A 13329-nucleotide genomic window follows, 5' to 3' on the forward strand; every position below is an offset into this window, starting at 1 on the left:
TCTTGGGCCCCTCTTCCCTCCAGGGCTTTGTCCCATGGGACTCTACCAAGCAGATCCCTGAAGAGGCCAAAGTCTGCTCTCCTGAAGTCCAGGGTAGTGAGCTTGCTGTGAGCCCTCCTTGGTGCCCTAAGAATCTTGAACTTGATTAAATCAAGCGTAATTTATTTGCAGAAGACAGGATTGAAAAGATTCCCACCTAACCTTCTATTTTTCATGATTAAATCAAGTGTAATTTATTTGCAGAAGACAGGATTGAAAAGATTCCCACCTAACCTTCTATTTTTCATGTAGGATTCCATCACACACCCACAATCAATGGAATCACACTCAAAGATATCAAGAGCAGAATTCAGTAATAGCATTTTACGTGCCACAGCCTAACATGTCAGACAGGAGCACCTCTTGTCTGTTGGGAAGAAAGGTTGTATTGGAGAATGCAAACTGAATGACAGTTGTGGGAAAAAAGCTTCAGTAAGTTAAGTGTGCTTGGGATCACACACATTAAGAGACACACTGCCTCTCTGACACAGGTATGTACTACATCAATTTTATAGAAAAGAAGATTAAGTACAGAAAAATGAAAACAAATTTCTTCAGACTGAGCTCATAGTAAACGTGAGGTATCTAGGTAATTTCAAGGGACTAGAAAAACACAAAGCTACAGGCAAGAGGGAAGCATGATATGGAAAGATTTTTAGCTTTCTAAAATGTAGTATTCCCAAAAGAATTCATCTGAATGAGGTAATGTTTTTTTTAGTGCAGGAATCATCTACCTTTCAGAGCCATTCAGTCTTCTTATGCACCCCTTTTAGCACCTGTACTGTAGATCACTGACCCTGTTCTAATGTTGGGACAGGACAGTCAGAAAAGGACACTAAATTGAGAGTTCAATGTAAAAGCGTGAGGGAAAGAAAGGAAAATCAAAAGGGAAAAAAGAAGTTTTCTTCTCCGTACTTCACAGAAATGCTAATTTACACACAATTTAATCCAATCCAGACATAATATTTTATAAAACACTTCTGGCCTGTAAAACAAGAAATATAAATTTTTTTGTTACCACAGCTGCAATGTATATTATCCTCTGCACCATCTCCATGTCACTGATGTATGTCCTCAAAAGGGTCTCTGCATCCAAGCGTTCTTGAGCATAAATGTCACCAAAGCGAGCTACCAGGCAGGCACGACGCGAAGCATTTGTACGTCTGGTTCGGCCAGGTGAGCAGCTCCTCAGGGGAAGTGGACTAGGTGACTTGCTTTCACTGTGCCTTGGGGAAGGAGAGCGGCTCCGTGCAAGCCTATGACAGACATGTAAAGAAGCATGAGGTTACTTCACCATCCTCAGATGCTTTTGCCTAGTGCACAGAGTTTTGTGTCAATTTAATTATTACCAGGGTAAGCTGAGATTTTGAGCCAACATAATTAAAGAAGTAAAGCTGCAGCTGGTTAGTCTAATATGAAGGCATTTGTGTCAATACATTTTATGGGCTAGAGCCTGAACAATAATATTAAAGTAATTCCTAAAGTGTGTACAGCCAAGCACTTTGTTCTGGGGAAACACACATTTAACTAGTAATACTTTGGAGATTTGTTCCTCTTTCAGTACCACTGAAGAGTTGTAAAGTCAAATAAGTGAGAATATAACAACAAGTTCTGCCCTGTAATGGTACAGTATTCAAAGAGGACTTACAAACAAAGAAAACCTAACCATCTCTTTTTATCCCATACAGTTGCTCTCAGTGTATTTTGTAAAGCTGCTCTCTCTGCTGTTTTGCCAGAAACTTAATATAGCTGCCTGAAATTAAAACATTTGGGCACTAGGAGAAATCAGTTAAAGAGTTTATGTTCCTTCATAGCAAAGTACAAAAGCTTAGCTTTTGTTTATACTTCAATTTAAAATGAGGAGGGAATTCATGCTACCTAACATGAACAACTTCCCTGATTCAGTGACTTCTCTGAATAACGCCTCTACCTGCTCTGGAGAACAGACTTTTGGGCATCCAGGATAGAAATCTCATCCCGCAGTATTTGAATCTGTTGCTCATAGTCATTCAGACGATCTAACTTCCTCAGGGCGTCCTTCTCTTGGGCACGGGAAGTCTTCAGACTTAACCACACAGAATAAAGTCAGTCACAAGATGTCCTTCTACCAATGAAAACCATCTCTCAATTAATCCTCATCACCAAACAAAAAGAACAGAAAAAGAGGAGAAATATTGAGCAAGCTCCTTATGCTGAAATACAGGGAAATCAAGAGTTTTTAAAAAAGCATACTCCAAAGCATACTCTTAATTACACTTTAAAAGGTAAAAGCGTCCTATGGCAGGAGACTGGATACACTACACTTTATGTCACCGGAGAGATCACTGGTTGACATTTGGTGTCCTTGCACTAGCTCAGATGATGAGGTCTAAGAAGGAAACTGGTTTCTTTCTCATATTTAAGATGTTAACTAAACCAGCTCAGTTTTCTTTCCTACAGTTTAAGACTCTAGGTATTTTTTTTATACAAGGTCCTTGGGTTCTTTTCTTTGTTCAAATATATTAGTCAGTCAAAGGACATCACCAATGATGTTATTCAAGTAATATCAAAAGCTAATGATTCCTCTCCTGCTCTCCCCAAGAGAAGCAGTGTTTCTTAAACATTGGCAGACAACCAGTTAAGCAAGTTTATCTTCTGTCCTTTACTCTTACTTAATGTTAGAACGTATCCCAACATCTCTGCTTTCCCTCCTAACACATATATTGCTGTTTTCCCTTTTCCAAAAGAAAAAAAAAGGAAAAAAAAAAAAAAAAGGATGCTTTCTATTCATTTTGGAGGCATTCACTCTGTCCTTCCTTTTCTTTACTGAAGGACCCTGGTGAGATTTTTGAGGATCTGAACCAGTGAAAGCTGTAACACCTATCAATTGACAAGCTTCCTGTTCGGACTTTTTAAGGAGCGGGCTGACTGAGAGGTAGTAAGGCCAGCACATCTGCTAAGAGGAAAGACTGTCCTTCTAACCTGGGTAGGAAGAGCTGCAGATACTATTACAAGCCCATGGACACCCTTAGTCAGCTCCTCCAGCAAGGACTTCTAGCAGAGTAGTAGTAAAACAGGGCTAAAGAATTCTAATATAAAGAACAACTGGGAAAGGAAAGTAGATTTGGGAAGATGAGTTCTAGAGATAGAGATGGGGGAAAATCATTATGTACTAGAAAAAAAAAAAAAAAAAAGGAAAAAATGTTGGGGAAAAAAAAAAAACAAACACCCTACATAACATACAACACACTAGTCAGGCCTTCCTTAAATTGCCATGATAGACAATGCAGACAGCCAATGCACTGTTAATAACTATCCAACAGAAAGGATAAATAAGAAGTAAACATTTCACTTCTGTATTATTTTCTTTTTGTTATTTACCCCTATTCACATAGGGATTTTCCAGAAAGTTTTAAAGCAATTTTTGATGGTCTTTGTAGCACTGCTGTGAGATCCACAAAGCTTCATCATGACCACAGATAATGATTACAAATACAAACAGATGCTTAATTATAGGTCTGCCTTTATCTATCAAGAGAGGGGAGAAAAAAAAAAAAAAAAAAAAAAAGAGGAGAACACATGACAGACCGAAACCGAAACAAAAAAGAAATACCTGCATCTTTCACTGTTCATCACAAGTCACATGGTAAGTCACAAACATAAGAAAAGCCATCACTGAAAATGAATGTTTCTTTGTAAGAAAAACTAAATACCAAAAGAAAAAAAAAACAACTTTGACAGACACCTTTTTGAATTACCAATGCTGACTTTTGTAAGCCTTAACACTAATCCTTTCCATGATAATTAAATCTATGCAGTATTCAGAGTTTCCCCTGTTTTATTGTTCATTCACTCTACTGCTAAGTATTAATCTGAAATGAAGAGAGTATTATCATCTTTCTGTTAAGGTTAAAGAGGTACAAAAAAAAAAAATGGGAACAAACAAGGCAAAATACAGTTCTCAGAAAAATTAGAACAGTTTTTTTAATCCAGTTTTATTTTAAGGCTATAACTAGTGTTTTAAACTCCACCATCTAAGCATTTAAAAATAAAGGCATCTTCAACCAGTTTCTCAGGAGAAAATACAACAGCCTTGAGAATTTCTATCAAGTATCTGCTTAATGCTGTTTGGATAAAGAAGCCCACTGCTACCCTCCAGTTTCAAACAATTCATTAACAATAAAGTCCCTTACAGTTCCCTCAGTTCTCGGGCTAAGCCCTACTTTTATTCAGCCAGATTGCCTTGAATTTCAAGGCAAGAACAACTCCACCTATGTAATTTTTAGTCAGATGCCTGTTTAACCTATTTTTAAGAGCCCCCTGCACCAGCGACACTACAAGGTCTTAAGATAACTGATTCAAGCTACCATATTGGCTGTTATTTGTTACAACCATGTTTATCAAAACTTCTTCCTGTCAATCTATATAACAGGTCCTCTGTACAGCAGATCAAGAAAGAAAAGTCCTCTTGACCTCATTTACTTCAAAAGTGAGTCGTCTGGCTTTGTTAAGTTTGATTAGACCTTGGCACGAGCCTAAGCACCCTAGTAGTAAGCTTCCATTTATAATAGTACTAATAGGATTTTGTTCAGTCTGCATGTAACAAGTTTTTAGTACACATTATTTTTTGTCTTCCCCTGAAGAACTTCCAATTACTTTTAAATGTTGATCATTATTCGTTTTTAAAAAATTGTATTTTGCTGCAGAATTCTGCAGCAAATAGCTAAATCCTGTTATAATTAATATCTTGATATAACAAAAGCTTGTACTGACTATAGAATTTAATTATCTTGAGTCTAGACCACATTTGCTCTAACAGCCCAGGAGACCAAGATGTGTTCCAAAACATGCTTTGATTTAAGTATGCGAGACAGACAGACTACAGACAAGAGGAATGAGATCATCAGCTATTCCAAAAGTCTCAAAAAATAAGTTTACAGACAAAGATGCAAAGGACACTCCTGGCAAACTGTTCCTTGTGTAAAAAAAAAATCCTGTCCTAAGTGTCACAGATCAGTCCTGACCTCACTTCCTCTACTTTTAGAAGGATTCTGGTTTTGACAGGCAGATGAGGACTAGGCAAATCTGATTTCACCCAACTAAAAGGGTTCAAATTTTGAAAAGATGATTCACAGAATGAAAAATAGCACCTTTGCTTCAATCAAAAGTTGCACACCAGACAGAAGATGCAGATGTAGAGTGCCAACTAAACTGAGAGCAAACGTGAACCATGAGTATGTGGAGATTACAGAATTCCTGAATTCGCGGGAAGACAGGAGTGTTTTATTCTCCTGTCATTAGTACAAATGGCAACATGAATTTCTGTCCAGTCTGCATTAAGACCTACACATGGGAAGTGTAAGATGCTTTATTCCCTACTAATAGTTTTAATCGGATAGACAGCAGTCAGGTTATATCTAAGAATCAAGGAGTTATATGAGCTACTTCTCACCCAACAAATCAAAAGAGCCCATTTTATGGGAATGTGAGTTTATACCCCAGGTAGCCATCCAAAAAATTAAAATCCAAAGTGATCAACACTTGCTAGGAAAGTCCACAGATGAAATCTGACAATTAACATTATTCTAGAAGCAACGATAAACATCCAGAGATGAACAAGTGATATTCAACTTGATATTGGAAATAGAAACTCTAATGGCCTGAAGTTTTTTTTGTTTGCTTATCTTAATCAGGAGTAGCTCATCCTTTCAGTTGCCCTAAAAGGAAAGATAAACTCATGGACAGTTATATCCGTTCCTACAGTGTAAGCAGTAAAGTCAAGTTTCCTCCATTTTTAAGAGCAGCAATATTATTTATCCGAAAGGCGCAAGCATTTATTTAACAAGTATGACTATATTTCTGTTGTTGAAATGTCAGTTATCACAAGAATTCACATGCTGTTGGAATTAATTTCAACTACCTTTGTATTCTTTTCTGATAACACACCAAAAAAAAAACCCAAAACAAAACAAAACAACACAACCCCAAACCAAAAAGAGACGTGAGCTACATTTCATAACAGTGAAGAATTATTACTGCTTGTAGAACTAGAACTAATTTCCTTTTACACAAAAGGAAATTAGTTTTAAGGACCCCTGTATTGAAACGGAAAGGTAGGTCCCCCAGCTGCACCCTTACTGATCCAGATTAACTTCCCAGATGTGACTAACGCACTTAGAAACTCAAAAAACATTTTTAAACCAGAGTCGTCAACATTACCAATAGCCATTACCTCTGTGCAGACAGACAAAAGGATTTGGCAAAAATAGTCTAAAAGAAAAAGCTGTATAAAGAACTTTATCTTAAGATAGACAGACTGAAGTGTCTTTTATTTACCCACACGCTACTTCCAAGAGCATCATAGCAAATTGCAAACAATGGTTTCCGGCTATATTCAGAATATGGTTCTCTCCTATTTAACTTCATCTACAAGATTCAAATGCTATCAAGCTGCTAGTTTCAAAGTCATCCTTCCTCTATCCTAAAAAAAAAAGGATAGAAGTTCAGCCATAAGGGTTCTTCTCACATGGATCTACTTATGCTAATCCTCTCTCTATAACACCAAGAAACAAAGCTACAGGGTGTTAAGAAGCTAGACCTATTTTTTGCTATAGCATAGGACAGTGTAGAATAAACAGAACCCACTCAGGTAAATGACAGACTGTGTTTCTGCATGCTGACTTTCTGCCACAAATACCCCAAGATTCAATTTGTCTTACGCTGCTTTTAGCTGAACAATTTTATCTTCTGCTGCCAAAAGAGTAGTGGCTGATTTGGTCTTTGTGTCTTCAAGAGCCAACTGGGTTTTTGCCAGACTGCAAGAAAAATTAATAACCTTCATGGTAAAGGCAGAGATTCTACCAGAGAATTTAATATGACAAATTGACTGTTTAAGCAGGCCAAGTCCATATGAATTTAACATATGAAAACAATCACAGTGGGCTTTGTGCAGACTATCAGCACACAAATAGCTTATAAAAAAATCGTATCTGACTATGCAATAACAGAATTATTTTGCTACGACCCATTATTTTTCATTAAGACTGAATTCCAGTTTCTCCATTGATTTCAACAATTTACAGCGTTCAGAATGACTTCACTGTCCATAAATGGGGTATCTTGGAACATGAATTATCTTTCTCCTGCACCTGTCCCCTGCCTGCCAATAACTAAACAATCATGACTCCATACTGCATCACCTTGAAAGGATCAGCTCTGAAACTTTAACGCATGACTTCTTCTCTGCTTGAATTACCTCTTCCCAACCCTCTACCTTCCAGACTTCTACCTTTGCAAACCACAGCCAACACCTCTCTGACCTGACTGCACAGAGAAATGCAACCCACAAAACTGTACAAAAGCTTTACCACTGATTTCCCACTTCTTGCAGGAGCTAGCCCAAAATGACTTTTTCTTGTACTGCAAACTGCCACACACTCACTCCAATCTGTATTAGTGAATAACTTACCTTGTACTTCTCACCTTGACCTTCCAACACTTTTCTCCAGCTCATCAAATAATCTCTTTCTATCCACACAGGAGCATAGGATGAAATGCCTCACCCCTAAAGCAACCTTTATATATACCTGAACCACAGAATGGTTGAGGTTGGAAGGGACTTCCGGAGGTCATCTGGTCCAACCCCTCTACTCCCCTTTTGTGAGACCCCACCTGGAGTACTGCATCCAGCTCTGGGGTCCCCAGTACAAGAAAGACATGGACCTGTTAGAGCAGGTCCAGAGGAGGGCTACAAAAATGATCAGAGAGTTGGAACACCTCTCCTATGAAGAAAGGCTGAGAGAGTTGGGAATGTTTACCTTGAAGAAGAGAAGGCTTCAGGAAGACCTTATTGCAACCTTTCAATAATTAAAGGGGGCTTATAAGAAAGGTGGAGAGAGACTTTAGTTTCTACCCCTGTCCTAGCAATAGGACACGAGGTAATGGTTTTAAACCAAAAGAGAGAAGATTTAGATGGGATATAAGGAAGAAATTCTTTATGAGGGTGGTGAGACACTGGAACAGGTTGCCCTGAGAAGTTGTGGGTGCCCTATCCCTGGAAGTGTTCAAGGTCAGGTTGGATGGGTCTTTGAGCAACCTAACCCAGTGGAAGATGTCCCTGCCAACAGCAGAGGGGTTGGACTAGGTGATCTTTGACCGTCCCTTCCAACCCAAAGCATTCTATGATTCTACAGTTCTATGAAAGCAGGAGATATCCGCAAGATTAGGATACAGGATGAAATATTCTATTGAACCTCTTTCCTCTAATCTAGCTAATACAGTTTGCAGTTCTGAGAACTTTATATTCTTGGTATCAGCATTAAATTATATCACTTATTCTACTGACCCAAGGACTGTGAACATTCATTGTTCTCATGCTAATAGGATGCATGAGAAAGTGTCTGTCACTTGGAGCTACCTCTGAAATGGCCCTGGAAGTGGCACTAACTGCACAAATTTGTTTCTGAAGCAATTAAGTCATTTTGAGACTACAGTGCTCCACAAAATGTGTTTTATGCGACTGGACAAAAACTGTTCAGTTCTAGTCACTTATTTGAAAGTCTGTTTTTCTTTCTTCCTCCATCTTACCACAGTGGGTTTTGATCTTCTTAGATGTTCACATACCAACTACATACCATAACTAATTATGACATGTTGTAGGTCCTTCAATAAATGTTGCACTATAGCTACTCAATTGATTTTTTATCAAGGTTTGCTCAGCATGCAACAGCGCATCGACTATAATTCCACTGGGATGGTCATGCACTATACAAAACACTTTAGTCTAGACTACTGGCATGTTTTCCAAATCCTCTGCCAGAAGTAAAACCTATCAAGTCAATCTATGAATGCAGGTATGACTATATCATTTGTACCCCACTTTGGACACACATGGACAATCCAGAGCCTAGATGCATTTTGAAGCTCTGATTTTAAGCCAGAAATGAAACATTTTACAAATCTCCATCAGTATTTAAATGTCAAGGGAAAAATATGGCTTGTTGAAAAACAAAAAACAAACAAACAAGAAGAATCACAGTTAATTCCCCTACTCTTGTTGCACATGGTTGAGCTGTAGACGAGTTGAAGTCAGTTCTTCCTGCAGCTCTTGCAGTTGAAAAGTCTGACTGCTGGCCAGCTCTCTCAGCTGCCTCTCTCTCTCAAATGAATCCTACAACAAAACACAAAATCACGCTGCTTGAATGTTCTATCTTACAGAATCCTCCAGCCATGTAGTATAGCATTATTAGCAGATGTGTTTCTAAACATTTCAGTAAGGACCATTTCTAAAGTAATTGAAAACAAAAGCAATTGCATACCTTCTAGAGACATAAGCAATACCTTCCAAGCACACAAAACAAAGACTCAATTATATTAGGAAAAATATTCACTTCATTTACACCTCATGACAGAGAATATGGAAGGTTTGCATGTGCAGATTTACTACCTATATACACATCATTTGAACAAAGTGTTCTTGTAGATGTGTTGCATGGGGGTTTTTCCAGTCATCTTCTGACTGACTATATCACCAACTCAAGTTTTGGGAATTCACGTACACAAAATAACAGAAAAAGTTATTAGAACAGAGGAGGCAACTATTGTCATTCCAGAAAGCACACTACTACACATGCAGCTCTGTCTTTAACAACCTATAGATTTGCCTGATACTACCGGAATTAAATAATAACTGTGCAACAGGCTTTTCTTTAAATTTTGAATGTCACGTGCAATGACAAATCCATAACTGGTGTACTGTCATTTAATAACATCATTATTTTACATTTTGGGGTTTTTTGGCAGAACCCTACTCCTGCAATACACTAGAATCTGACTCTTAAGGGATATCACTTTCCATTTGTCCTTATTTTAACTGTGAAAGATTTTGACAGAAGAGGTGTAAAAATGAGAAGACAGAGAACATGGAGACATCACTGTCAAATCTCAAGATCTTCAATATTTTCTCCTAGTCTGCATCAACCAACAGTCTTATTTTCTTTCAAAGCACAAAGCCACAGCAGATCTGTCTTTCCTGCCAAACTGTTAGTACTACAACACCTTCAGTAAATATCAAATACATACTAACTCCAAACATCAAGTCAGGCACGTGGTGGTATTATGATGGACATGAGCACTTCCCCTCCTCCCCCCCCCCCCCCCCCCCCTGGAATATCAGCTTACACATGTATTTTCACATAGTGTTAGGTTTTTACTAATAGAGATATGGCATAAATACTTCTATGATGTCTTTGCAAATATAAGTGTAGCATAATTCTTTACCTAGGAAAGGAAAGCAGTACAAGAACATAGCTTCTCTTACAAAGCAAATTCCTCCATATTATCACTCGTTGTGAAACAGCATAAGCCCTGGAAGGCCAAAAGTAACTTTAATGACCTCTTTGATTTCCCTTTCAAAGGAAACTTAAGATGAGACAGAGAAATAGCATAGTTGTCTCCACAAGAAACTAAGGACATATTTCATTAAGCAAAATCAGAGAGGGAGGCTATTATTAACAGAAAGTCATTAAAGCTCTCCTGCAGGTATAAATCCACACTGGTTTATTCCCTTAAAATAAATTTCCTACATACCTGAGTGAGAGAGAGGTTGGTTTCAAAGAGCCTTCCTGAAGTAGCACAGGAAAAACAAGTACCTAGCCATGGCAGGAGACGAGTTTTTATTGTTTCCACACCTGCATAATGCCCACCTAAGAAAATACATACATTAAGAAATTGTGAGAACACTTACAGAAAGAGCCAGAGCTTGAAAAGATGACACATGTGAAATGTGTTAGTAATAAGACAAGGCACTGATTTACCTTCTCGAGATGTTTCATTGAGGATTGTGAAGAGCTGCCCTTGAATCTGAGAGTTCAATTCTATTATTTCACAGCATCGGTTCAGATTCTGATCACAGGAATTAATCTGTAAATTAATATGTATTAATACATCTGCCTGGGCTTTCTTACTTAAAGTGATTCCTGTTATGATCATGACTTTTTTTTTTCCTATAATTACATCTTCACAAGCTTTTCTTACTGCATCTGTCAGAATACTCATCTTCAAAAGGTTCACATTGTTAATAGGCAAACAAACAAGACATCAGGACTTCTATCACCCAGTTAATTCACCACTAGAGCAAACTTACTCCTTTCCCCATTCATAAAGAAGATGCAACCACAAATATCTCTAAAAGAAGAATCATAATAATTGTTGATCTGTGTTAAAATCTTTCACCACAGAGTTTTTAAAATAAGATAGGAGATTGTTGGATGAAAAAAAAGTATTAGTCCAAAATATGATTTTCCTTATTAGCTGAAATATTACATATAAGGCTATTACCTTGCTTTGTCAACAGCCACATGAGGCCTCCGTGCAATTTCATCTGATTTTTAAGAGTTACCAACTGAAACAAATACTACTGAAGAATGGGCAAAACCCAGCATTATGCCTAGGAAACAACAGAACAGCAAAACTACACCACTTTCAGCAAATGCAATTCTGAAAAGGCGTTGATGGGGTTAATCTGTCCAGGATGCTACTGCACCTGCCAGGAAAACACATACTTTGTACCTGCTTCCTTAATCTTTATCCATAACCTGTGTATCATCTTCAACATAGATCACCCTCTAGGTCTTCAGGCTTTAATGGCTCCATATGGTTTTTACAAGCTTCCAAAACAGCTAAAACTCCCACCCATGCCCCTGTCAGCTTGCATTTTGATTGCTGCAACATGCTTTCCTCTGGCCTCAAGGAGCAGTCTCACCCCGCTAACCTTCACCAGAACACCACTTTTGCAGTGGTGCATTTTTCCAGCTCATTACACTGACTTAACACCCGTGGTGCTTCCATCTGCCAGCTCCTCCTTTTCTGCAACGGCAGCCTGAGGCTGCTCATCTATATTTCCCAAGACCTCGCAGACTACCCTCACCTCACTTCTTATGGGGAGTTCAGCTCCCGCTATTGCTCAGCCCCCCCGAGGTCTACCTCCACCATCCATTTGGAAGATTTTAAAATTAGTTCCTCTGTTCTTCCTCCTCTGGTGTCCTGCACTCTGTGGTAGCTTTATAAGCTACCCTCAAACTCCTCCTTAAAACCATCCTTTGCCATGAATCAGAGAATCATAGAATAGTTTGGGTTGGAAGGGACCTCTAAAGGTCATCTAGTCCAACCCCCCTGCCGTGGGCAGGGACATCTTCAACTAGATCAGGTTGCTCAGAGCCCCGTCCAACCTGACCTTGAATGTTTCCAGGGATGGGGCATCCACCACCTCTCTGGGCAACCTGTGCCAGTGTTTCACCACCCTCAGCGTAAAAAAATTTCTTCCTTCTATCTAGTCTAAATCTACCCCCCTTTAGTTTAAAGCCATTCCCCCTTGTCCTGTTGCAACAAGCCCTGCTAAAAAGTTTGCCGCCAGAATCCTGCAAAGAGTTTGACTGGCCATTAATATGCTGTAACTCCTACATATCATGAAGTAAAAAAAGGAGCTGGCTTCCCTTGAAAAAGCTGCACCTCTGCTCAGCACCTTTCCTCACCAAGCATAGCACACTGTAGATGCTTACAGGCTCATGACCAAATCAGCTATCATTGTTCTGAAGCTAGTGAAACCTGGGGACACAGAAGTGACAACCCTGTCAAGGCTGTTTCTGCTGAGAAAATTCCCAATTTTCAAATCTCAGTTCCCTTCATCTCATCTTTCCCTAAATTTTACGCCTTCTCTCCTGCTTCCACTGTTTTGCCTCCTCAATCTCCTGTTACCTCGTCCTCCTCCATGCATCCCGTTACATCTATCTCCAGCCTTCTCCTCACCCATACCCGAAACTCTTTGCTCACGCCTGCTTCCCGCCTTCCAAAGCCCTTCTGCAGCTGTGCTGTCTTGCGGCAGCCTCTCAGCTCTAACAGGTTTCCCACCCAGAAGAGGCAGGAAGCTGGATGACCCCGTTCTCACTTTCAACATCCTTTTTCCTCACATTTTCCTGACTGTGCCCAGGCCACGGGTGATTCCTTCTGAGCACACCCTCACTCGTGGTCCTTCCATCTGCTGGTCTTTTACCACAAAACTCTTTTCTGATCCAGACTCAGTCATTACAGCTCAAATATCACTTTTAACCTCCAGTCCTTGCTTTTAGTGAACCTTGTCACAGGCAGAAAAGAAAATAGCTGAAGCTGTGAGTGCTACAGGCACTCAGTGTTAAAATTGCGGTAACTGTGTGCATGTGTGGGTCAGCGTCCCAAACTGGCCTTTTGAACCCCAAGCGGCGGCCACTACCCCTCCCCACGGCCAGGAAGGCCGGCTGCAGGATCCGGTTGCACCGG

At 39.4% G+C, this 13329-nt stretch overlaps 1 protein-coding gene across 1 annotated transcript in view; it reads right to left on the reverse strand.

Moving 5' to 3' along the window:
• The window catches only part of SPATA18 (spermatogenesis associated 18), a gene marked incomplete at its 5' end in the record, with an annotated part of 20624 nt that overhangs the window by 6812 nt on the left and 483 nt on the right, over positions 1-13329 (reverse strand). Inside the window, 6 exons of the mRNA XM_009277462.1 lie at positions 1058-1295; positions 1970-2104; positions 6738-6833; positions 9069-9187; positions 10606-10721; positions 10833-10938. Of these exons, the coding sequence (XP_009275737.1) occupies positions 1058-1295; positions 1970-2104; positions 6738-6833; positions 9069-9187; positions 10606-10721; positions 10833-10938 (810 nt within the window). The remainder of the gene's footprint in view (positions 1-1057; positions 1296-1969; positions 2105-6737; positions 6834-9068; positions 9188-10605; positions 10722-10832; positions 10939-13329) is intronic.

Source organism: Aptenodytes forsteri, unplaced genomic scaffold, assembly GCF_000699145.1.
Source record: "Aptenodytes forsteri isolate BGI_AS27 unplaced genomic scaffold, ASM69914v1 Scaffold65, whole genome shotgun sequence".
Classification (NCBI taxonomy): domain Eukaryota; kingdom Metazoa; phylum Chordata; class Aves; order Sphenisciformes; family Spheniscidae; genus Aptenodytes; species Aptenodytes forsteri.